At 55.7% G+C, this 25,149-nt stretch overlaps 2 protein-coding genes and 1 long non-coding RNA gene across 4 annotated transcripts; 1 reads left to right on the top strand and 2 right to left on the bottom strand.

Moving 5' to 3' along the window:
* Positions 1 to 7,780: 7,780 nt before the first annotated feature.
* GRINA (glutamate ionotropic receptor NMDA type subunit associated protein 1) lies at positions 7,781 to 11,041 on the bottom strand. Its single transcript, XM_035276873.3, has 7 exons — positions 10,921 to 11,041; positions 9,579 to 9,981; positions 9,387 to 9,499; positions 9,113 to 9,313; positions 8,818 to 8,946; positions 8,586 to 8,729; positions 7,781 to 8,500 (listed from the first exon to the last, which is right to left on the bottom strand). The coding sequence occupies exons 2-7, from the start codon at positions 9,955 to 9,957 to the stop codon at positions 8,351 to 8,353; spliced, it is 1,116 nt and encodes a 371-aa protein (XP_035132764.1). The 5' UTR covers positions 9,958 to 9,981; positions 10,921 to 11,041; the 3' UTR covers positions 7,781 to 8,350.
* Positions 11,042 to 11,483: 442 nt separating this feature from the next.
* LOC144579742 (uncharacterized) lies at positions 11,484 to 15,114 on the bottom strand. Its single transcript, XR_013527979.1, has 2 exons — positions 14,925 to 15,114; positions 11,484 to 12,224 (listed from the first exon to the last, which is right to left on the bottom strand). It is a non-coding gene; the product is annotated as an uncharacterized LOC144579742 (long non-coding RNA).
* On the top strand, positions 14,745 to 25,066 carry PARP10 (poly(ADP-ribose) polymerase family member 10). Of its 2 annotated transcripts, none has more exons than XM_078352946.1 (11): positions 14,745 to 14,831; positions 14,942 to 15,120; positions 15,200 to 15,454; positions 15,527 to 15,763; positions 15,809 to 16,807; positions 16,919 to 17,140; positions 17,246 to 17,342; positions 17,539 to 18,189; positions 18,286 to 18,419; positions 24,135 to 24,309; positions 24,386 to 25,066. In XM_078352946.1, exons 4-11 carry the CDS (start codon positions 15,674 to 15,676, stop codon positions 24,730 to 24,732), a joined length of 2,715 nt encoding a protein of 904 aa, XP_078209072.1. In that variant the 5' UTR covers positions 14,745 to 14,831; positions 14,942 to 15,120; positions 15,200 to 15,454; positions 15,527 to 15,673; the 3' UTR covers positions 24,733 to 25,066. The 2 variants fall into 2 exon arrangements, with proteins under 2 accessions (XP_078209072.1, XP_035132763.1); XM_035276872.3 differs by having other exon boundaries at positions 15,846 to 16,807.
* The last annotated feature ends 83 nt before the right edge of the window (positions 25,067 to 25,149 follow it).

Genomic DNA, 25,149 nt, shown 5'->3' on the forward strand with positions numbered 1-25,149 from the left:
TCAGATCTCATTCCAGTCTTGGGTCACCGGCTTTTGCACAGTCTGTCCCCATTCAAATTTGCCTCATTTGATTCAGCTCAGCATTTCAGCTTGGCAGGGCCTTCAGGGATCTTTGCTCCTTTCTTGGCTTGGGATTCTCTGCATGTTTAACAAGTTTCCTTCTGAAGCCATCTTTTCAAGGCATAAAGTTGCCAAAGAATGAGGGTCCGTAGCTGGGAGCCTCGGTCCATCCACCTGACAGGCTGCAATGTGCAGCCTCTGTGCCGTGCCGGGTGTGCTGAGAGACACCTCCCGGGAAGGAGCCCTCCGCTATGCGTCCTAGCAGTACTGGCCATGTGAACATTTCAATACTGCCTGCTGTGGCTGTTTTTAACCTCCGGGTCTGCGTCTGATGAGCAACTGCTGAGAGGAGAGGGAGTTGTGCCGTCTGTGCTCCCACAGATTCAGTTGGCACTTGACTGCCAGTGCCCTCCTGGACGTCAGCAGTGACTCCTCTCCACGGCTTTCCTGTACTTCAGACGATGGAAGGGCCATGGCTGACATCTATTGAGGTGTATTGTATACCAGGCACTGTTGTAACAGTCCTAACAAGCCCCCAAAGCAGGTAGTACCCCATCCAGCAGGCGGGACCACTGAGGCACTGGGTCTTCCAGCATTTTTCCAGCTGTCAGGGTCCGGGCTTGGTACAGGCAGCCTAGTCTTTTTTATTTTTTTGTGAGACGGAGTTTCGCTCTTGTTACCCAGGCTGGAGTACAATTGGCGCGATCTCGGCTCACCGCAACCTCCGCCTCCTGGGTTCAAGCAATTCTCCTGCCTCAGCCTCCTGAGTAGCTGGGATTACAGGCACGGGCCACCATGCCCAGCTAATTTTTTGTATTTTTAGTAGAGACGGGGTTTCACCATGTTGACCAGGATAGTCTCGATCTCTTGACCTCGTGATCCACCCGCCTCGGCCTCCCAAAGTGCTGGGATTACAGGCTTGAGCCACCGCACCCAGCCCAGGGGGCCTAGTCTTGGATCTGCTCTTCTCGCTTCTAGCTTCACCTCTTTCGCTGCAGCCTCTCTCTGCACAGCTGCCAAGGCGGATGTGTGTGTCTTTCTGACACCCCACTGGAGCTAGGCTCTGCCCAGAGGAAGGACTTACAGTGATATCCCAGGAGAGGACAAGGGCCATAGCAAACTCTGCTCTGCATCCCAGAGCCCAGCACAGGCCCCAGCACATGGTAGGTGCTCAGTAAATATATGAATGTATTTTTATTCATCTTTTTTCTTTTTTCAAGAATGACACCATGAAGCTGGAGAAGCTGCTGTATACTAGCAGTTGAAACAGACAAGATAAAAACTGGCTTCTGAGTGTCTGAGGACATGTCCCTGGGTTTCCAAGGAAGCCATTGTCCCTTTGATGAGTCTGGAGAGCCCTGGAGAGGCTGGCAGCCTGCAGGAAAGCAGGGATATCAGCTTTTCTACCTGGGGACTGCCAGTCAGGAGCTGGGATGAGGGGCCTCAGAGGAAAGGCTCCTGAGGTCTTGGCTAGAGGTAGAGACTTTGGTAATATAAACTTGGTCATCAACCTCAGGGGCCATCCAGTTACCCCTCATAAAGGGCTCAGGGACTAAAAGCCAGGGGAAGAGACCAGGAGGGCTTTGTTAGGCTTTGGACCCTTGGTAACTTCTCCGGCTAATCAAAGGTGGTTTTTTTTTTTGTTTGTTTTCTTTTTTGTAGAGATGAGGTTTTTACTATGTTGCCCAGGCTGGTTTTGAACTCCCGGGCTCAAGCTATCCTTCTGTCTTGGCCTCTCAAAGTGCTGAGATTATAGGTGTGAGACACTGAGCCAGCCCCTATGCAGATTTCTGTTGCTCATATATATATATATAGTTGCCTCCTTTCCAGAACTCTGTCCTAGAACTATGTTTAGCTTCTTCAGCTTCCCTGACCTTTGATTTTTATCTGAGAGAGATGTCACTGCTTTGCCTGGGACTGTTTTCTGTCCTATGGCCTGAAATGTGCCTCTAGGCAGAAAGCCAGGATGATCGCAGTGCTCCTGTCTCAGGGTCACAGTCCTCTGCTACCTGTTGCATCACAGGACAATTTTACAAGAGATGTTTGCATAATTTCTGAAACTCATTGTTTCGTAACTTTTTTTCTTGAGACAATTTTGCTCTGTCACCTAGACTGGAATGCAGTGGCGCAATCTCAGTCTTGGTTCACTACAACCTCCGCCTCCCAGATTCAAGTGATTCTCGTGCCTCAGCCTCCCAAGTAGCTGGGATTACAGGCGTGTACCACCAGGCCCAGCTAATTTTTGTATTTTTAGTAGAGACAGGATTTCACCATGTTGGCCAGGCTGATCTCAAACTCCTGACCTCAAGTGATCCACCCACTTAGCCTCCCAAAGTGCTGGGATTACAGGCGTGAGTCACCATGCCCAGCTGTTTCATAACATTTTTTAGTTGTTTGTAGTGGAGTGTGCATGTAAATCCTGGTTCTATCTTAGTCCTTTGTGGCCAGAAGTCTCCATATTTATTTTAAAAATTGATTGTCCTGCATTGGTTAGTGGGAATTCTTTTTACATTTTTAATGAAAATCCATTGTCTGTTGAATGTGTTATGAATATCTCTCCCAGTTTTTAACTTGTTTTTTCAATTATTTGAGATGGGGTCTAGCTATATTGCCTAGGTAGGTCTCACACTCCTGGACTCAAATGATTCTCTTACCTTGGCCTCCCTTATTATTTTTCAATTTTATTTAAGGTGTCTTTTGATGAACAGAAGTTCTTAATTTTAATAATGTTGAATGTTTTTGTAATTAGTGCTTTTGTGTGTTTCAAGACAAAAGTTATAAAGTTTTGCTTTTGAGATTTATATTCTTCATCCAGCAATGATGGATTTTTATGTACGAAGTAGGCACCCAGTTTCATCTTTAAAATGTGTGTGGTTCTATTGTTACGTTTTCTGTTATATTCTTTTTTTTTCCCTTTTGGTCTATTCTTGCATTAATACCACACTGTTTTAATTGTTATTGTTTTATAATATGTTCTGATATCAGGGCTAGTCCCCATCCAGAATCTTCTCCAGAAGAAGTGTCAGGAGTTTTTGAGTATTAATCTTGTTTTACTCTTTTATGTCAATTTTAGAATCAGCTTATTGAATTCTGTTGGGATTTTTTTCTTTTTTGGAGATAGGGTCTCTCTATGTTGCCCAGGCTGTTCTCAAACTCCTGGGCCAAAGCAATCCTCCTGCTTCAGCTTCCTGAGTAGCTGATACTGGAGGTATATACCACTGTACCTGGCCTATTGTGCTTTCTTATTGGACTTGCATTAAATATAGATCAATAGGTAGGAGATTTACTTTTAAAATTAAGATGCCTCTATTTAAAACTTTTTATTATGAAAAATTTCAGGCCGGGCTCAATGGCTCACGCCTGTAATCCCAGCACTTTGGGAAGCTGAGGAGGATGGATCACGAGGTCGAGATCGAGACCATCAGGCCAACATGGTGAAACCCCGTCTCTTAAAAAATACAAAAAATTAGCTGGGCGTGGTGGCGCACGCCTGTAGTTCCAGCTACTCAGGAGGCTGAGGCAGGAGAATTGCTTGAACCTGGGAGGTGGAGGTTGCAGTGAGCTGAGATCACGCCACTGCACTCCAGCCTGGTGCCTGGTGAAAGAGTGAGACTCTGTCTCAAAAAAAAAAATAGGAAAAGAAAAATTTCAAACCTTTTGAAAAGTGAAGACTGATGGACCCATATGCATTCATCAATCAAAATGCTTGTACATTTATCAGCATTTTGTCAATCTTGCTTCATTTATCACCCTCTTTTTTTCCCCTAGAGTGTTTTAAAGCAAATGCCAGACACTTTTTATTATGAGTATTTCAGTAGGTATCTTCATGGGCAAGAACTTTGATATTTAACATAACAATAACATTATTATCTCTAACAAAATCAACACTGAGAATGCACCCCCCCACATACACAGACACACACAGATACAGACACACACACGCACACACAGACACACGCACACACAGACACACACGCACACGCAGAGACACACGCACACACAGACACGCATGCACACACGCACACACACAGACACATGCACACACACACACGTATACATGTATTTAGAGATAGGATTTTGTTCTGTTGTCCAGGGTGGTCTCTAACTCCTAGGCTCAAGCAATCCTCCTGCCAAAGTGTTGGAATTACAGGCATAAACTGCTATGCCTGGACTTTTTTTCTTTTCTTTTTTTTTTGAGACAGAGTTTCACTCTTGATGTGCAGGCTGTAGTGCAATGGCATGAGCTCAGCTCACTGCCACTTCTGCTTCCCGGGTTCAAGCAATTCTCCTGCCTCAGCCTCCCAAGTAGCTTTGATTACAGGTATGCGCCACCACATCTAGCTAGTTTTGTATATTTCATAGGGACAGGGTTTCACCATGTTGGCCAGGCTAGTCTCGAACTCCTGACCTCAATTGATCTGCATGCCTCGGCCTCCCAAAGTGCTGGGATTACAGGCATGAACCACTGCACCTGGCCTGTATTTTGAATTAAATTTATATTTTAAAAACTAAGGTTTGGCTGGGCATGGTGGCTCATGCCTGTAATCCTAAGTACTTGAGAGGCTGAGGGTCTCTGAGGTAGGAAGGTTGCTTGATTCCAAAGGTCCAGGCTGCATGAGCCATGATCATGCCTCTGCCTTCCAGCCTGGGCAATAGAGTGAGCCTCCACATAAAAAATAAAAACAAGAGGCTGGGCGCAGTGGCTCAGGCCTGTAATCCCAGCACTTTGGGAGACCAAGTGGGGGATCACCTCAGGTTGGGACTTCAAAACCAGCCTGACCAATATGGAGAAACCCTGTCTCTACTAAAAACACAAAATTAGCTGGTTTCAGCAGGCACCGTTGATTGATGGTGCTTTGCAGGGTGGGGAATGGATGGAGACTTGCACGTTTTGCTCCACAGATGTCTGTGTGGTTTAGTCTTGAAATCACGTGTGGGTTTAATATTTATTTATGTACATAAATTTTTTTGATTGAAGAATAAATTGTTTTATTTAGGTGTCTTTTTGGCCTTCATATGGTTAGTGTCAGCGTCCCTCGAGAAACACAACCCCCAGCTACTGCTTGAACAAGCCAGCGGCTGCTCCTCATGTGAGGGTTTGCACACTCTGGGGCGTAGTGGTAAGAGGGTGCTGGAAAGGACTTCTTACAGGGTTTGGCTTGAATAGTCTGGGGGAGGGTGTGGGGAAGTGGGCCTTTGCTCGGGGCCGCTGCTGTCAGGAAGCAGGCGTCATTTTGCATTACTGCATCGCATTTGAAGGAAGACAGACTGGAGCCAGGCTAGAGCTGGCCGCTGTGAAGAGGCCGCAGCCGCTCAGATTGGCCAGGACAGGGCACTGCCTGCCCTTTTGACAGCCTGGACAGTGACCGTGCTTTGTCTGTGTTCAGTCACGGTTACGGAGGAGCCTTGTTTTTGTGTTGATCCATCACAGTCACAGAGTGGTCTGATGTTGATGTTCTATGAAATTTTAGCCAGGAGACATGGAGGCCTCTATCTGTGAGTGCCAGGCCAGCTCCTAGCGACACTGAGGCTAGAAGATAGGACCAGGTCACCTCCCAGATGTCAGCAGCTGGTCTTCTTTTTCACCTGCACTCCTCATTTTACTCCCTGGCTGGGACACGGCAGATAGCAGACCTCTCAGTTGGCAGACACATCCCAGCTGCCTTTGGCTGCACCCAGCCTGGCTTAATAGCACCTTCCGATGCTTCTGGAAGCATCTGTGCTCCCAGCTCCTCTGGCATGTCTCAATTGCTTCCTTGCTGCTCACTTCACCTGTTCACAGACCCATGGCTTCCCCTGTGTCTTCTATTGCCAGACTCATCTTCCTAAACAGAAACCCAGCTGTGGCCCCTGCCTGAGTGCCCTTCACCTGCAGGACAGGCCCAAGTCCTCCTGTGTTCAGCCCTGGCCTTCTCTCTGGCAATAGGGGTCTTTGCTGTAGATCCCATGGCCCCCTGGCCCCGTCCCATACCTCCGGACCTTGCCATCCTCAGGGAGCCTCCCTAAAGCCTCTCCCTCTCAGCCAAGAGTTTGTATCCATCTCAAACTCCTCAAGAAAACACTGTCCTGGCACATTTTGCTTGGCAGTTATTCCTGAGACCACTCCCTTTCCCCCACACCAAGTTCTTGTTAACCATATAAACACTATATTCTCCTTTTTTGTGTAAAATCCTGAGGGGTCTGGGAGCTAGAGCTAGGCAGCTTTTTTCTCCTCCTCAGCAAGCTGGAGCACAGGCGGGCACCTGGAGGAGGAACTGCACTTGCTCAGGAAACGGCCAGAAGGAGAGGTGGGGGAAGGGGGAGCCATGCGGCCCACCCACTGCTTAGCATGTGACTACGGTTAGCCACTGCAGAAGGCAAGGTGGATTCCAGGAGGTGCCCTCGTGGTTGGGAAGGCAGTGTGTGTCCCACTCTGTAGCTGGCAAGGCAGTGTGCGTCCTGCTCTGTAGCTGGGACGGCAGTGAGGTCCCGCTCCAGCAGAGGGGCTGTCTGTGAACAATGACAGCGCTGCACCTGCAGCAGGGAGCCCTCTCGTGGCTCAGGTTGTGCAGGGTCAGGGCCCCAGGCTGAGGGGCAAGGGGACAGCAAGAGGGCAGCTGTAGTCACCAGTGGGCAGGTGGCGAGGCCTGTGTGCCATGCTAAGGAGCGTGGACTTTGTCCTGAGGGCACCGCCGAGGGTTTTAGGCAGGGGGTTAGTACAATGGATGTGATGGATGTTTCAGAAACACACGCTAGGGTCCTGGCTGAAGGCAAGTAGGCGAGGAAGCCGAGTGAGGCAGGGGAAGGTGGGAGGGCAAGGGAAGTGCGGAAGCCCTGCTCCGGCCTGGAGATAATGCAGGAGCAGGTTTCAGGGAGGATGAGCTTGTACCTGCACTGCCCACGGCTGCGGTGCCTGTGGACATCAGGGTGGCGCTGGCTTCGCACACAGAGGTGCCAGCACCAATTAAACAAGGGGACCCACCAAATGGTGGGGAGGAGCCTTGAGCAATCCTCAGGCCATGCTGCAAGGAGAGCCTCAGGAGAAAGGCTGAAGTGGAAATGTCCAAGTTCAAGGCTCCCCCTGGGTCCAGAGCCAGGGGCCATGAGAGCTCAGCAGGGCTCAGACCCAGCCAGGTCCTGGGCAGTGGAGGGACCCCCAGCCTCCTGTAGGCAGCCAGTAGGAGCCATAGGGCAAGAAATGCAGCACAAGCTGTGGCCAAGGGCTCCACAGGACTGGGGGCCCCAACAGTCGAGCCCTATCTCTGTCCAGCTCTTGGACAGGATCTGCAGCCTGCATTTCTTGTAGGGAGGCTGGAGAGGAGCAGGGACCTCTGTGTGAGGCGGGCCTGGGTGGTACATCAGGATGCCCATGCAGATGGATTGCACAGAGCTGGGGAGGCCCAGGGAGAGCCCAAGGAGCATGGCAGGCTGCCCTGGAAGCCTCCCTAAATCTTCCTAGGGATGAACTGTGTCCAGGTGACAGAATAGTGAGGGGGCTACACTGTGCCATCTCCAGGGAACACCTGGTAGACACAGCCAGGCCACTTACCATCTGGGCTTAGCTCCCTCTGGGCACCCTAGGGTCTCTGTCCATCAGAGATGTGGCCTTATGTGGGCAGAGACTTGGCATTGTATTAACCTCCACTATTCATTTCTGGTCCTGTGTCCCCATCAGTGGGGGGATCTGAAGCCCCTCCCCATTTAATATTGAAAGTGGCAGGGAGAAGAGTGACCAAAGAAAGGCAGAGAGCAGATCCCATTTATTGGAATTTCAGTGACAGCAGAATGAGAGAGGAAGGCTTCCTCCTCCCCTGAAACGTGCCGTCCTCTCTGCCCTCAGGGCTCAGCACAGGGGTAAGACCCCCGCCCAGCTTGTCCCCCAGAGGGCAGCACTCCAGGGCAGGGGGGAGGGAATGGGTGCTCTACGCCAGGCTGGGGAGCTGGGACGGGAGGGAAGACGTGCACCCTCACCTCTTGGCTCAATCCCTCTCCCCAGGACCTGGTGTTGGCCCCAGTCCCTGGGGTGGGCTGGCAGACAGGGCTCATGCAATGAGTGGACAGGAGGTGGCACGGAAACGTGGCCTTGTTGCTCCTTGGCAGGGGCGGGAGGACTAAAGGGGCCATGCTGTGGCCACAGTGGGTCTGAATGAAAGTATCTGCAGTGTACGTACAGGAGGGTCAGAGAGGGGTGTCTTCTGCCCCAGGCTGTGCCGGGGGACAAGTGAGGGGTAGTACAGATGGCACTGCCGTGCCAGGGGCAGGGTCCAGGCCAGCCATGCCACCTGAGTGGGCACAGCGAGCTGGGGCTCAGCTACTCCTTGGCGCGGCCAATGATGGTGAGGATGTACAGGAAAATGTTGATGATATCCGTGTACAGGTTCAGGGCGGCAAACACGTACTCCTCCGGGCTCAGGGACAGCTGCTTGTTCCCCAGCAGCAGCTGGGTGTCCACTGCCAGGAACTAGGGGTGACAGCACCGCAGTGTGAGGGACAAGCCTGCCTGCCCAGCATCCCACCCCCAGCCAAGGCCACCCCCCATCACTCACGCAGGTGAAGAGCAGAGCGCCCAGCGAGGCATACACAATCTCCAGGATGCGGTTCCGGATGAAGATGCAGAGGATGGCGAAGATGAAGAGCACCACCATGCTCACCAGGAGCACGCCCATGCACGAGGTGAAGTCGTAGCGGGTCTGCAGACAGGAGAGGAACGGGCCATGGGGCTGGGCCTGAAAGGCCGCTCAGTCCCTGGGCCACAGCCCTGAATGGGAGGCCCCTCACCTGCATGGAGAAGATGACAACAGTGAAGCAGACGACTGTGGTGATACCCACGGCCATGATGACTGCCTCGGTGTTGTAGAAGCTGGCGATCATGCCCACCATGTATGACAGGCTGGCGGTCAGGACCGACTGGGGTGGGAGATGAGGGCTGGCCTTGGTGTGTGCCCCATGCCACCCCCACCTGCCCCTGCTTCACGAGCACAAGGAGAACGAAGGTGACCAGGCCCGGAAGAGTGGGAGTGTGGGACTGCACGGCCGGGCCCCGGGGGCCCAGAGGCTCAGCTTTGGGGGTTACCAGTGCGACAAGGTTCCAGGGGTGCTTTCGCCTGAAGTCCCCACAACAGCTGAGGACGACGAGAGAGATGAAGAAGACGGCATAGGAGACATAGTAGGTCCAGACGTTCTGCCGGACAAAGCCCTTCACCTCCCCAACAAAAGTGAACACAGACACCGTGGACAGGGTCACCGACAGCTGCAGGGTCAGCACCAGGAACACCTGGGGAAGGAGCCGCTCAGAGTCACCCGCTGGGTGCCACACCCCACACTGCCTCCGAGACAACCCCACCCACCTTTCGGATGAAGGCCTGTCGGATGCTCTTGTCATCCCAATTGGTGGCAGGGAAGTCCTGGTTGTCATAATAGGATGGGGGACCCTCCTCCTGGTAGTTTCCATGCTGGGGTGCTGAGGAGCAGACAGGCTGGGTCAGTGCCACTCATGAGCACCCCCTCCCCGCCCCCACCCCTCCCTTCCTGAGACTCACAGTCAGGGTCTTGTCCTGGGAAGGCCTGTGGCTGTCCATAGGGGTTGGGGGGGAAGGGGCTTTGAGGATACGGCCCCTGTGGGTAGCCCCCTTGGGGGTAGGGGCCCTGTGGGTAGCTCTCTTGTGGGTAAGGGCCCTGTGGGTAGCCCCCTTGGGGGTAGGGGCCCTGTGGATAGCCCCCTTGGGGATAGGGGCTGGGGCCATGGGGGTACCCTGGCTGACCGTAGGGGGAGGGCTGGAAAGGGGGCTGAGGGTAAGGGGCCCCAGGGTAGGGAGGCTGAGCATAGGGGGGCATAGGTGGCTGGGGCCCCCCTGGATATCCAGGGTTGGGAGTAGGATAGTTGTCCCCAGACACCAAAAAACTCTTTTCATGGGACATGGCCTCGGGTTCTGCGGTCAGCCCCTAGAGGAGACAGAAGGGGAACAGTGGAATAGTCACGATGCAGCCCTGGGCAACCCCATCTGCTGCCGGAAACCCAGGGGGAAGAAAGGAGAGGCTGTGACCTTTGCCCTGGGCTGTGGGGAGCCCAGGAGCCAGGGCCCTGAAAGGCAGGTGGGGACCGGACCGGCGCGTGGGGCCTTCTAGGCCGCCTCTAGGGTGGGGGAGGGGGCGGGCAAGTGGACAACCGCCAGCCTCGAGATCTGGGGCTTGGGCTGTTTCTTACAAGCAGCCGGAGGCCTGCACTGCTGTCGGAGTCTCCCGGGTGGGAGCTGAGCCAGTGGGGGCTGGGGTCTCGGTAGGGGACGTGTGGGGTGTGCCCAGACCTGCCCCTTAAGCAGCTTTAAGGGGCCGGAGCTGGAGGCTATTTCTATCCCAGGAAATCCCCGGGCCATCTGTGACCAACGAGGGCCTGAACCTCCCTCCCCCTGGCTCCGGATTCTGGGGTGGGGGGATCAGGCCTGGATCGGCTGCCGGTGCCTGCCAGTGGGGTACGCCGGGAACAGCGGGGTGCGGGGGTGTGTGGGGGATGGAAGCGACCACGGGGCGTGCGGGGAACAAAGCGGGCGCGGGGCGAAGCGAAGCGGGTCGGGGGCTGCGGCCGCGGCACTGGCACCAAGGGCGGATGGGCCCTGCGCGGGCCGGGGTCGCAGGGGGCCGCGCGTCCCGCTGTCGCCGCCGCGCGCCGCCCCCTCCCGCCGGCTCCAGGCCGCCGCGGCTCCCAGCCCCCACCGCCGCCGCCACCCCCGGCCGCGAGCGGCCGCGCGCCCCGGCCCGACCAAGTGACCGACCCGAGGCGGCTCCGCTCGGATGCGCAGGACCCGCGTGGGGGCGGGGGCGGGGGCGACCGGCCGCTTGGCGCAGCGGGTCAGACACACTCCTGGGCTCGGGCCGGACACTCACCGCTGGCGGGGCGCCGCAGGCCGGTGCGCACGGTGTCCACTGCGCGGCCGCGCGGTGATGGCCGGTGCGCCCGAACCCGCACCCGCTTGGCGGCCGCTCTGCCGGGCCTGCGCCTGCGGCTGGGGAGACGCAGCGGGGCCTTGTGACGGGGCGGGGCAGGGGGCGGAGAAGGGGCGGGGCGGGCGAGCTGGGGTGGGCGGGGATTCTGCGGACCCGCCCCTCCGTGCCCCGCCCGCCGCCGCCCTACGGGTTCTCGTTTGCCCCGGCCGGAGGCCCGCGACCCTCGCCTCCAGACCCGACTCCTGGAGGCAACAGTGTGGTCTGGCCAATTTGTCTGGCCCTTCAGGGAGTTAAGAAATTTATTCCTAAATGCGGGATTTGCTGAAGTTGCCCAGGACTGACCTGCCCGTTCTCGGCCTTAAAACACGACGTTCCCTTCTTCTTTCCATCCAGGTCCGTCCCGAATCCACAGGCCTAATCGTTTAATCCCCAAATCAAGGCCTCGTTGTTTCATTGCCCCGTTTCTCTATCAGCCCAAACTCTGCCTGGCTTGCCACTAGACACCCTGATAGAAACGTTTTAATCGTTGTGCGTGCTTAGTAGGTGTTTATGTTTATGGGTTACATGGAAAGTTCCGATACAGGCATGTGGTGCATGGTAATCACATCAGAGTGAATGGAGGATCCAGCAGTTCCAGCATTCGTCCACGTTACAAACGATCCGATTATAATCTTGTAGTTGTTTTAAAATGTACAATTAAATTATTTTTGACTACAGTCACCCTCTTGTGCCAGCAAATACGAGGTCTTATTTCCACACTAGAGACTCAATGCGGGCTTGTCTTCCTGATGTGCTCACAAGCTGCGAGGGGCTGAGGCTTGGGGATGCAGCGGGACTGGAGGCCAGGCCGCCTCCCTGCTTGGCTCCTGAGTCCTGCTTGGGGGAGCGGTGACTGACGCAGGCAGGGTGCATCGTGCTGCCAGCCTTCCCACCCGGGGCGTGGACCCGACCTGCCCTCCTGCCCTTGGAGGGCCAGCCTCTCTCAGACCGCTCGGAGTCCTGTACCTATGGTGTGCTGGTGCAATGTTTAGCAACCCGACCTAGTGAGGGGAAGCCCGGGCTGCGTCTTCTGCACATGCCCGTGGTGTGCATACTCCCACCAAGGCTAGTTTCAAGTTACCCCCAGTTGAACAACCAGTCCACAGAAATTCCTGAAAGTGTACCAATCTGCCTGTGGAGTGAGTGCTGCTTGTGGCAGGCCCTCTGCAGCCGGGGTCGGCATCATGGGTAACTGGTGATGGGTCCTGTAAGAGGAAACATGGAAAAGGCAGGGATGGATTTACGTTTGTAGAAGCAGAAGCTCACAAAATGTGAGAGACCTTTAAGAAAAATAAAATGCAGCTAGGTGTGGTGGCTCACACCCTTAATCCCACCACTTTGGGAGGCTGAGGCAGGCAGATCACCTGATGTCTAGAGTTTGAGACCAGCCTGGCCAATGTGGCAAAACTCCGTTTTTACTCAAAATAAAAAAATTTGTACCAGCCAGGCATGGTAGTGCACACCTGTAATCCTAGCTAATAGCAAAGCTGAGGCAGGAGAATCGCTTGAACCTGGGAGGCGGTTGCAGTGGTGTGAGATTGTGCCATTGCACTCCAGCCTGGGCAAGAAGAGCAAGACTCTGTCTCAAAATAAAATAAAATAACAAAATAAATATAATATAGGGCTGGGCGTGCTGGCTCACGCCTGTAATCCAAGCACTTTGGAAGCCAAGGCGGGTGGGTCACCTGAGGTTGGGAGTTGAAGACCAGCCTGATCAACATGGTGAAACCCTGTCTTAATTTAAAAAATAAAAATTTAAAAGATAAAAATAAATATAAATATAAAATAGCTGGGGATCATGGCTCACGCCTGTAATCCCAGCACTTTGGGAGGTTGAGGCGGGTGGATCACTTGAGGTCAGGAGTTAGAGACCAGCCTGGCCAACAGCGTGAAACCCTATCTCTACTAAAATACAAAAATTAGCCAGTTGTGGTGGTGCACGCCTATAGTCCCAGCTACTTGGGAGGCTGAGGCAGGAGAATCACTTAAACTCAGGAGGTGGAGGTTGCGGTGAGTTGAGATCATGCCACTTCACTCCACCCTGGGCAAAAGAGCAAAACTCCATCTTAAAAACAAAACAAAACAAAAGGCAGAGTAAGGGAGATCATGCCAGAGGGATGGCCATGGGGGTTTGTGGGGAAGGTGGAGGCTAAGCAGAGGGAAGATCCAGTCCTAGGCCACTGAGGCAGGAGGGGCCTGTAGCTCTGCAGGAAGAGGAGCCTAGAGGCCTCTGAGCATCGGGTGTGCAGGGGGCATGGGGCCAGAGAAGGGACTGAGGTCTGGTCAGGTGCAGCTTAGCAGGTCCTCAAAAGGACCTTTTTTTTTGAGACAGTCTCGCTCTGTTGCTCAGACTGGAGTGCAGTGGCATGATCTCAGCTCACTGCAACCTCCGTCTTCCCAGTTCAAGTGATTCTCCTGCCTCAGTGTTCCAGAGTAGCTGAGATTACAGGTGCCCACCATCATGCCCAGCTAATTTTTGTATTTTTAGTAGAGACAGGTTTCAACATGTTGGCTAGGCTGGCATCAAACTCCTGACCTCAAGTGATCCGCCTGCTTCAGCCTCCCGAAGTGCTGGGATTACAGGCGTGACTCACTGTGCCTAGTCCTCGGGACTTCGGTTTTTACTGTCGCTGATGCTGGGAGCTGTAGCAGCTGCTGGTGTCACTTTACAAGGCCCACCCTAAGGCCTCTGTTGAGGACCCCCCGTGGGAATGGCAGACAGAGACTAGTTAAGAGGTTAGTGTAGCTACCTAGCAAGAGATGCTGGAGGCTGGGGCCAGGGTTGGGGCAGCAGAGGTGCCGCCTGTGCAGGGCTAGGACTGCCAGCTGGCCAGAGTCCTCAGCCCCTGGAGGGAGGAACAGCAGGGGTGAGGCCGAGTTTTAGTGGGCTGAGGGTGGGCTGGAAGTGGGGGATGGAGAGCAGTAGTGGGCACAGCTCTTTGAGAGGCTGGAAGCAAACGGTGCTTGGGTGATGTGGGGGGCTTGTGGCGAGTGGGAGTGTGGATTCTGAAGGCACCGCCCAGGTGTGAGGCCTGGTGCTGCCGTGAGCCTGTCTGTACCTTCGTTTCCCTTTCTGTGGTGAGGACTAGTGGCAGCAAGGAATGCAGTGGTGCCGTCACCTTGTTATCTTCTGGGGTTACTTGTGACGATGCCAGTGATAGTGTGAGAGGAGGCGCTGCAGGCGGGGGAGAAAGCTGCAGGAATGGCCAGGCAGGACCGAGGCCGGAGGGAGGCTGTGCTGGGATCCACGCTCTTGAAAATCAAGGGCGGGGAGCTTCCTGTGCTCAGCGCCTGATGGGTGTGAGGGACCAGGAACAGGGTTGAGAAGTTTGCTGGTGGCGTTGAAGGCTAGCCTTGGGCGGGGTTGGGCGTGGAGAGCCAGCGCTTTGTGGGCAGAAGGTATTATGGACACAGAGGCTTGGAGATCCTGAGTGAGGGGCAGTGACTCAGGCCTCTTGGTGGATTTAGTGGGGAGAGTGATTGGCCACTTTCCCGCCATGGAGGCCAGGGGAGTGGAGGTCCACCAGAGGACACTCACGTCCACCCTGCCAGCCAGGGGCTGGAGTGGGCCAAATGGGGCCAGTGGGCTGGGCTGGGCTGGGCTGTGGAGGGTCCTGAGGGATTTAACCTGGTCAGCTGGGGGCTGGGGCTGCAGCAGGAAAGGAAGCATCTGAGCCTCAGGCCTGAGCTAGGGCCCAGCTGCTCCCTCCCTCCTTCCAGCTTTCAGTTTCACTTTTGTTTTCCTGTACCGTGCAGAGTTAGGCTTGCTGAGGGGCAGGCGCAGGAGTCCTGGCTGAGCCCATGGGCTGAAGGTACTGTGTGTGGGGCTATCCATAATTGGGGAGCATTGAGGGCACACCTCAGAGGGGCCTGGGAGGGGTGGAGTGGGCTGCTTCTCTACCCACCTGATGCCCCGTCTCAGGGTTGCAATGGCGGAGGCAGAGGCGGGGGTGGCAGTGGAGGTCCGTGGATTGTCCCCTGCTGTGCCTGACGAGCTGCTCAGGCTCTACTTTGAGAACCGCCGACGTTCTGGAGGGGGACCTGTGCTGAGCTGGCAGAGACTGGGCTGTGGGGGTATCCTCACCTTCAGAGAGCCTGCAGGTGAGGGGGATGGCTGAAGGGGCAGCCTGGATGCCCTGATGTTCTGATGCCTGACATCTTGCCCTGTCCCTGCCCCCAGATGCCGAGAGGGTCTTGGCCCGGGCAGACCATGAACTGCATGGTGTCCAGCTGAGCCTGCGGCCAGCTCCCCCACGAGCCCCTGCACGCCTGCTGCTCCAAGGACTGCCCCCTGGCACTGCACCCCAGCTCCTGGAGCAGCATGTCCAGGCCTTGCTTCGTGCCTCGGGGCTCCCGGTGCAGCCCTGCTGTGCCTTGGCCAGCCCCCGGCCAGACCAGGCTCTGGTCCAGTTGCTGAAGCCCCTTTCTGAGACAGGTGAGAGGCGGGCTTGGGGCTGAGGTGCTGGCTAGGGAAGGTGCCCTGAGCTGACCTGCATATTCCCCACAGAAGTCCGTGTCCTGGAGGAGCAGGCCCAGAATCTGGGCCTGGAGGGGGCCTTGGTGTCCCTGGCCCGGGTGCCCCAGACCCGAGCGGTGCGTGTGGTGGGTGACGGTGCCTCTGTGGATCTGCTGCTGCTAGAGCTGTACTTGGAGAATGAGCGTCGCAGTGGCGGGGGGCCCCTGGAGGGCCTGCGACGCCTGCCTGGGTCCCTGGGCACTGTTGCCTGCTTCCAGCAGTGGCAAGGTGAGTGGGGCAGGGCAGACTCTGCCGACTCTCCCTCTCCTGCAGAAATCTGAAGGTTTTCTGTCTTTTCCCTTCCTCCAAGTGGCAGAACGAGTGCTGCAGCAGGACCACAGGCTGCAGGGCTCAGAGCTGAGCCTTGTCCCCCACTATGAGGTCCTGGAGCCCGAGGAGCTGGCTGAGAACACCAGTGGAGGGAACCACCCATCCACCCTGGGGCATACGGCCATAGAGCATGCTCTCCTGAGGATGGGAGGGCTGGCTACAGCTCTGCAGGGTACAGAGACTGCGACAGTAGGCTCTGGCGAGGAACCAGGACAGTCAGGGGCCTCTCTGAGGACAGGTCCCATGGGGTTTCTGGAAAAGGCAGAGCCGGTTGGCTCGATGCCCATGGGGTCTCTGGAACATGAGGGGCTGGTAAGCCTGAGGCCTGTGGGGTTACAGCAACCGGAGGGGCCCATGAGCCTGGGGCCTGTGGGGTCTGCAGGCCTGCTGGAGATCTCTAAGGGGCTGCCGGAGCAGGAGGGCCTGGTGGAGATTGCCACGGACTCACCGGGGCAGGAGGGGCTGGTGGGTCCCCCGGAGATCACTGTGGGGTCTCTGGAGCAGGCGGGGCCTGTGAGCCCCGGGCGTGCGAGGCTGCTGGGGCAGGAGGGCCTGGTGGAGATTGTCACGGACTCACCGGGGCAGGAGGGGCTGGTGGGTCCCCCGGAGATCGCTGTGGGGTCTCTGGAGCAGGCGGGGCCTGTGAGCCCTGGGCGTGTGAGGCTGCTGTGGCAGGAGGGCCTGTTGGAGATTTTCACGGACTCACCGGGGCAGGAGGGGCTGGTGGGTCCCCCGGAGATTGCTGTGGGGTCTCTGGAGCAGGTGGGGCCTGTGAGCCCCGAGCGTGTGAGGCTGCTGGGGCAGGAGGGCCTGGTGGAGACGGTACTGTCGATGGAGCCGGGCGCAATGCGCTTTCTGCAGCTGTACCATGAGGACCTTCTTGCCGGCCTGGAAGATGTAGCCCTCTTCCCACTTGAAGGATCGGATGTGACTGGCTTTCGGGTGAGTGACCCCTCAGGACTCCTAACCTTTGGCCCCTCCTCCGACTGGGTACTCAGAGTGCCTTTCCTGTGCTCTAAACCTGCAAACCACCCCTCTGCCATGGCCTTGCAGCTCTGCGGAGCCCAGGCCTCCTGCCAGGTGGCCGAGGAGTTTCTGCAGAGCCTGCTGGGCAGCATTAGCTGCCATGTGCTACACCTGGAGCACCCGGGCAGTGCCAGGTTTCTCCTGGGCCCAGAAGGGCAGCGACTGCTCCATGGGTTGGAGGCTCAGTTCCAGTGTGTCTTTGGGACGGAGCGCCTGGCCACAGCCACCGTGGACACAGGCCTTGAAGAGGTAGAGATGGAGTCCCACCCCTGTTCTCCCCTTTCTTACACCTCTGCCCCAGGCCTCCTCTGCCCTTGTCCAGAGGCTGGTGGCCCTGATACCCTCTCCCTACAGGTGGATTCTGCTGAGGCCTTCCCAGTGCTCCCTGGCCATGCCCATGCCCTGTGGCCCCCCGACAGTACAGGCAGTGACCAGAAGGATATGAGCCTGGGTAGGACTCCCTGGAGGCCCGCAGCACATCCTGTGGCCCTCGAGTGACCTTACCCCTGTCCTGCTCTATGCTCCCATCTGTCTAATGACCCATCTGAGGCCTACTCTGTCACCCCCTAAACTCACTCCCAATCTTTCACCCATTCCAACTCTTCCTGGACCCAGCCCATGACCTAGTGGCCTCTCCCTGCTCCCAGAGGAGGTCCGAGAACTGCTGGCCAACCTGGAGGGCCTAGACCTTGATGGGGAGAACTGGCTGCCTCCAGATCTGGAGGAGGAGAAGCCTCAGGAGCACCCGGAGGAGGAGGAGGAGGCGACCCCAGGGCATGAGGAGGATGAGCCTGTGGCCCCCAGCACTGGGGCCCCGAGGCGGCTGGAGGAGGAGGCTGCGCTGCAGCTGGCACTTCACCGGTCACTGGAGCCTCAGGGCCAGGTGGCTGAGCAGGAGGAGGCTGCTGCCCTGCAGCAGGCCCTAGCTCTGTCCCTGCTGGAGCAGCTCCCATTGGAGGCAGGAGACCCTCCAGATGGGGGAACTGATGGCAGAGCCCAGCTGGTGGTGCACTTGGCCTTTGAGCAGGATGTGGAGGAGCTGGACCAGGTGCTCAGGGCTGCCTTGGAGGCCCACCTACAGGAGGAGACGGTGGGGCCCTGGCGCCGCACACTGCCTGCAGAGCTGTGCGCTCGCCTGGAGCGATGCCATGGTGTGAGTGTTGCCCTGCGTGGTGACTGCACCATCCTCCGTGGCTTCGGGGCCCACCCTGCCCGTGCTGCCCGACACTTGGCAGCACTTCTGGCTGGACCCTGGGATCAGAGTTTGGCCTTTCCTTTGGCAGCTTCAGGCCCTACCAGTGAGTCTATATCCTGGACTGAGATGAAGGGATGGGCTGGCCAGTAGGGGGCTAGTGCCTCAGGCATGGCCCTGACCTCCTTTTTCCCCACGTCAGTGGAGGAGCAGACGCTGAAGGGGCCCTGGAACAAGCTGGAGCGTCTGGCAGAGAGCACCGGGGAGTTCCGGGAGGTGGTGCAGGCCTTCTACGACACCCTGGATGCTGCCCGCAACAGCATCCACATCGTTCGCGTGAGTCTATGCGCTGTCTCTCTGGCCCCACGGCGTCCTGGGCTTTTGCACCATCAGCACTGTGCAGTCTGTGGCCTGTCCTCTCGCCTGCATCAAGGTCAGCTGACCAGGAGCTGACAGGCTCCCAGCCCTGTTCCCTGCCCAGAGGGCATTCGCAGAGTAGGGAAACAGGAAGGAACAGAGGCTGGGGGGCCCTGGGATCTGACAGGCCTGAGTGAGGGTCCCCACTCTGCTAATCCTGGCTGGGTCACCAGGGACTATGGGACCGGCTCCATGCCTCAGTTTCCTTATTTGGAGCATGGGACAGTGTTGCCATCTTGTGGCTATTGTGAAAATTACTTGTTCCACAAATGGACCTCGTGCTGTTCTGGGTGCTCTTCTGCCTCCACAGAGGGCCACTGCCATAGGGAAAGTCCCTGGCTCGCTGCAGCTCAGCAGCCTCTTCCTGTATTCTTACTTGCTACATTTGGCAACCCCGAGCATGAGCACATTTCAGAAAAGTCTGGGAACAATTGGTTGGCAACCAGAGTTTTTGGTTCCTTCACCACCCCAGACAAGTGAAGGGAGTTGGCCTCCCTTCTCTTGTCTGGGCTGGTGAAGGAAGAGGAGGCTAAGAAGGAGGGACAAGGGAGGCCAGGGAAGCATGAGTGTGTGGGGTCACGGAGGCGGTGGGGTCACGGAGGCGGTGGGGTCACGGAGGCGGTGGGGTCACGGAGGCGGTGGGGTCACGGAGGCGGTGGGGTCACGGAGGCGGTGGGGTCACCAGAGGCAGTGGTGGCCAGAGGGCAGTGGGGCCACAGCATCAGTCCTGCCTGAAGGAAGGACTAGGGAGGGAGGGTAGGTCTAGCTGGTCTGCTGGGGAATTAGGGTGGGGCGGGGCAAAGAGGAAATGGAGGTGAGGGAAGGAGCAGGTCTGGAAATAATCTGGCCACAGAGGAAGGAGTGATGGGAAAGAGGGCTTCCAGCTCAGAAGACTCAGGTGCTCATAGCTGAGGAGAAGGAATCAGAGAGGGTTGGCTGCAGACAGGTGAGCAGGAAGGGACACTAGAGTGCTGGGGTCACTGTGCTGGGGACACTGGGTGGGGCACTCTCAACTCTTGATGCACAAAGTTGCCAGAAGCATCACCCTCCACCAGGAGCGGTCAGAAATGCAGAAAGAACCTCTGGTTGTCGCCAGACCTGACCACCACCACCACCATCACCATTACCACCATCACACCATCACCATGACCTTCACTACTCACTGTCATCACCAACATCATCACCATCACCATCACCACCTTCACCTTCACCACTCACTATCATCACCATCACCACCACCTTCACCTTCACCACTATCACCACCACCACCACCACCATTACCACCATGACACCATCACCATGACCTTCACTACTCACTGTCATCACCAACATCATCACCATCACCATCACCATCACCACCTTCACCTTCACCACTCACTATCATCACCATCACCATCACCTTCACCACTATCACCACCACCACCACCACCACCATTACCACCATCACACCATCACCGTGACCTTCACTACTCACTGTCATCACCAACATCATCACCATCACCATCACCACCTTCACCTTCACCACTATCACCACAACCACCACCACCATTACCACCACCACCACCACCACTACCACCACCGCCACCACCACCACTACCACCACCGCCACCACCACCACCACCATCACACCATCACCATGACCTTCACTACTCACTGTCATCACCACTACATCATCACCACCTTCACACATCACCACCATCACCATCACCTTCACCTTCACCACTCACATCATCACTCACCATCACCATCACCATCACCTTCACCTTCACCACTCACACCATCATCACCTTCACCACTCACCATCACCATCACCATCACCTTCACCACTCACTATCATCACCATCACCTTCACCTTCACCACTCACTATCACCACCATCACCATCACCTTCACCTTCACCACTCACTATCACGACCATCACCTTCACCATCACCTTCACCACTCACTATCATCACCATCACCATCACCTTCACCTTCACCACTCACTATCACACCATCACCTTCACCTTCACCTTCACCACTCACTATCATCACCATCACCATCACCTTCATCATCACCATCACCTTCACCTTCACCACTATCACCACCATCACCATCACCTTCACCACTCACTACCATCACCATCACCATCACCTTCACCTTCACCACTCACTACCATCACCATCACCATCACCTTCACCTTCACCACTCACTACCATCACCATCACCATCACCTTCACCTTCACCACTCACTATCATCACCATCACCATCACCTTCACCACTCACTACCATCACCATCACCATCACCTTCACCTTCACCACTCACTACCATCACCATCACCATCACCTTCACCTTCACCACTCACTACCATCACCATCACCATCACCTTCACCTTCACCACTCACTATCATCACCATCACCTTCACCTTCACCTTCACCACTCACTATCATCACCATCACCATCACCTTCACCACTCACTATCACGACCATCACCATCACCTTCACCTTCACCACTCACTATCATCACCATCACCATCACCTTCACCACTCACTATCATCACCATCACCTTCACCTTCACCACTCACTACCATCACCATCACCATCACCTTCACCTTCACCACTCACTACCATCACCATCACCATCACCTTCACCTTCACCACTCACTACCATCACCATCACCATCACCTTCACCTTCACCTTCACCACTCACTATCATCACCATCACCTTCACCTTCACCACTCACTACCATCACCATCACCTTCACCTTCACCACTCACTATCATCACCATCACCATCACCTTCACCTTCACCACTCACTACCATCACCATCACCATCACCTTCACCACTATCATCACCATCACCATCACCTTCACCTTCACCACTCACTACCATCACCATCACCTTCACCTTCACCTTCACCACTCACTACCATCACCATCACCATCACCTTCACCTTCACCACTCACTACCATCACCATCACCATCACCTTCACCTTCACCTTCACCACTCACTATCATCACCATCACCTTCACCTTCACCACTCACTACCATCACCATCACCTTCACCTTCACCACTCACTACCATCACCATCACCTTCACCTTCACCTTCACCACTATCACCACCATCACCTTCACCTTCAACACCCACTATCACCACCACCATCACCATCACCACTGCACTGTCAGCTTCACCAACACACCCTCACCACTCACCACCACCAGCATCACCACCACCCAGACACACTGAGCTCATATCCTGGTGGTTTTGTTAATTATTCAGACTTGATTCTTTGAGTGAGTCCCTTTATGACTTTAAATGGTATGCTTGAATTTTTTCACTTGACAGCTTTAGAGAGTGTTTCTTGCCTTCCTGCATGGAAGATGAGGAGAATGGGCCTCCCTTACCTCTCTTTTGCCTCATCCCCAACCTTCCATCTCAATTTGGTCAGTTTCATTATCTTTATTATGTAGTAAAGGTTTCCATAAGTATCACAAAGGCTCCATGCTTGGGCCATAGGTTGGCAGACATACTATAATAATGAAGAAATATTTACCATTGAGCCATAGAAAGAGAAATGAAATCCTAGTTATTAAAACTGTGTTCTGTGAAAAAGCTGTTCTAGGATTCAAGGCTAATGACTCTTCTTTTTTTGGCTTTCTTCATTTCTTCTGGGTCATGCTTGACCCCCAGGTTGCTCAGTGCCTGCTTGTCGGTAGATTCTTCTGTTCAGTGCAAGTCTCTCCTTGAGTGGGTGGTAAAATTGTTGACTTCTAAATTTATATATATATATATATATATATATACACACACACACATGTATAATTTTTTGAGACAGTGTCTCTGTTGCCCAGGTTGGAGTGCAGTGGCATGATCTTGGGTCACTGCAACCTTGGCCTCCTGGGTTCAAGTGATTCCTCCTCAGCCTCCCAAGTAGTTGGAACTACAGGCACACACCACCACACCCAGCTACTTTTTGTGCATATGTATATATAAATATAAATATATACATATATATCTTTTTGAGATTGAGTGTTGCTCTGTTGCCCCAGCTGGAGTGTAATAGTGTGATCTCAGCTCACTGCAACCTCTGCCTCCCACATTCAAGTGATTCTCCTGCCTCAGTTTCCTGAGTAGCTGGGACTACAGGTGCACACCACCATGCCCAGTTAATTTCTGTAATTTTAGTAGAGACGGAGTTTCACCATATTGGTCAGGCTAGTCTCAAACTCCTAACCTCAGGTGACCTGCCTGCCTCCGCCTCCCAAGGTGTTGGCATTACAGGCGTGAACCACTGAGCCTGGCTGACTTTTAAATTTACATTGCCCTTTACAATTAGAGGTATTTTGCAACTATAATTTGATGTTGGTGTAAACTTCCTTGTTCTTGCAAGTCTTAATATGCCCTTATTTGTTCTCATTCTTCATTAATAGTTTGGCTGGATTTAGTGCTCAGGTTCAAAATGTTTTTCCTCAGATATTTGAAGACATTGCTGTTTTTATTCCTTCTTAAAAAATATTTTTCTTGGAAAGTTAAAAAATTATCTCACCTGGCTGGGCATGGTGGCTCACGCCTGTAATCCAAGCACTCTGGAGGCCAAGACGGGCAGATCACCTGAGGTTGGGAGTTCAAGACCAGCCTGACCAACATAGTGAAACCCCATCTTAAAAAAAAAAAAAATCTCCCCATGGTTTCTTAGCATCTGGTGTCAGTAGTGAGAGACCCAATGTGAGAAGGTGAGATTTCTTCCCGTTTGCATATTGACTCATCGAGTGTGTGTAAACTTGCAGGGTTTTCTTTCACTCTGAAGGTTGAGGCTTCCTGGCAGGTGGGTGCCAGTGGCGCATGTCTTGCCCCAGTGTCCTCGGCGTTTCATGGATCCTGTGTATCTGAAGATGTTCCTTCAGCCGTCTTCCCTGTGTGTGCTATAGCTCCAGCCTGTGGAGCTCCTGCCATGTGGGCTCAGGCACCACCTCCCCACACCTGCTCTCCGGGAGGTCCTGTCTCTTCCTTCGGCTCTGCACCCTGTCAGTTCCTGAACTCCATCTAGACCACTAGCTGGGTCTTTAGCTTGAACCACTTCCTCATCCCCTGGATCTGGCTCAGCGTCCCTTTCTGAACGCAAGAGCTCTCTTATTTTCAGACTAGTTCCTTTTCATAGCAGCTAGTCTTGTTTAGTGGACATGGTGTTCTTTTGCGTTCCTCTGAAGAAACGATTTAGAATTTCTTTAAACGTGTTTCCCAGGGCTGATTTTCAGATTAGTCACCTGAGGCCTTCTCTCCCACTTGGGCTACCAGCCCTGAGAGGTCTGGTATTGGAGTCAAGTGCTATAGGCAGCATAGGACCCTGGCTCAGCTTTTCTCTGCAGAGGCCTGGCTGTGAGTGGCTGGGGTCTTCCCACCCCCAGACTTCCTTCCATGGGAGGGGGAGGAGGGCATCAGACTCCCCTGGAAGGGTCAGGCCTTTTCAGAGGCCCTCTGAAGTCACTTGCCCATGGAGGTGCTACTGTCTGCTGCTGGACAGAGCATGATGAGGCTGCAAGGTCTCCCTGGAACCCTGGACTCCTCCAACGGAGGGCTCCTGTTTGCCCGGCTCAGCTCTGCCCTGCCTAGGGGGGGTGTCTAAGCCTGGCCCTGGCGTCCCGCAGGTGGAGCGAGTGTCGCACCCGCTGCTTCAGCAGCAGTATGAGCTGTACCGGGAGCGCCTGCTGCAGCGATGTGAGCGGGGCCCCGTGGAGCAGGTGCTATACCACGGTACGACGGCGCCGGCAGTGCCTGACATCTGCGCCCACGGCTTCAACCGCAGCTTCTGCGGCCGCAACGGTGAGGCCTGAGCCCGGAAGGGGCGGGGGCTCTGCCCACCCCGACCACCCTGACCTCGCTCCGTTCTGCCCTGCAGCCACTGTCTACGGAAAGGGCGTGTATTTCGCCACGCGCGCCTCCATGTCGGTGCAGGACCGCTTCTCGCCCCCCAACGCCGATGGCCACAAGGCGGTGTTCGTGGCACGGGTGCTGACCGGCGACTACGGGCAGGGCCATCGCGGTCTGCTCGCGCCACCTCTGCGGGGCCCCGGACACGTGCTCCTGCGCTACGACAGCGCGGTGGACTGCATCCGCCAGCCCAGCATCTTCGTCATCTTCCACGACACGCAGGCGCTGCCCACCTACCTCATCACCTGCAAGCACATGCCCCGTGCTTCCCCCGACGACCCCTCTGAGCTCCGGGGCCCCTCCCCAGCCACTTGACCGCAGGGGCCACCCTCTGGCCTCCCGCTCCCCAGGCTCCCGGCTCCGCCCAGCCTGATGCCCCCGCCCTCCGCTGTGGCCGCCTGAGCTGACCGCGGAGACGCCCCCGCCTCCCGCTGCGCGCTCCCGAAGGCGGGGTTGAGGGGCTGGGGTCCGCAGCGGCCGAGTGGGGCTGGGCCGGGTCTCCGCCTGGGACGACCCCACCACCAGGGGTCAGCAGAGCCCAGGAGGAGGGGGCGGCGACACCGCCCGCCCGCCGCGCCGCGTCCTCGCTCGAAACGGCTCTGTTGTTGAATAAACGTGAACGTGAAACCGGGCGTGAGGGCCCCGGGAACTCCGATTGCGACCTCCGTTTGGGGAGCGGGAACTTCTGCGGACTAGGGGCGGGGTCTGCTGCTCCCGAGGGGGCGTCGCGGT

This window comes from Callithrix jacchus, chromosome 16 (assembly GCF_049354715.1).
Source record: "Callithrix jacchus isolate 240 chromosome 16, calJac240_pri, whole genome shotgun sequence".
NCBI classification, from domain to species: Eukaryota; Metazoa; Chordata; class Mammalia; order Primates; family Cebidae; genus Callithrix; species Callithrix jacchus.

Excerpts from the sequence above, each read along its gene's own strand:
- GRINA (XM_035276873.3), bottom strand. The coding sequence starts at position 9,957 with ATGTCCCATGAAAAGAGTTTTTTGGTGTCTGGGGACAACTATCCTACT. Across the intron at positions 9,500-9,578 it reads CCCAGGACAAGACCCTGACT|CACCCCAGCATGGAAACTAC; the intron begins GTGAGTCTCAGG and ends TCTGCTCCTCAG. Across the intron at positions 8,730-8,817 it reads TTGTCATCTTCTCCATGCAG|ACCCGCTACGACTTCACCTC; the intron begins GTGAGGGGCCTC and ends TCCTGTCTGCAG.
- PARP10 (XM_035276872.3), top strand. The coding sequence starts at position 14,949 with ATGGCGGAGGCAGAGGCGGGGGTGGCAGTGGAGGTCCGTGGATTGTCC. Across the intron at positions 15,455-15,526 it reads GAAGCCCCTTTCTGAGACAG|AAGTCCGTGTCCTGGAGGAG; the intron begins GTGAGAGGCGGG and ends TATTCCCCACAG. Across the intron at positions 24,310-24,385 it reads CAGCTTCTGCGGCCGCAACG|CCACTGTCTACGGAAAGGGC; the intron begins GTGAGGCCTGAG and ends TCTGCCCTGCAG.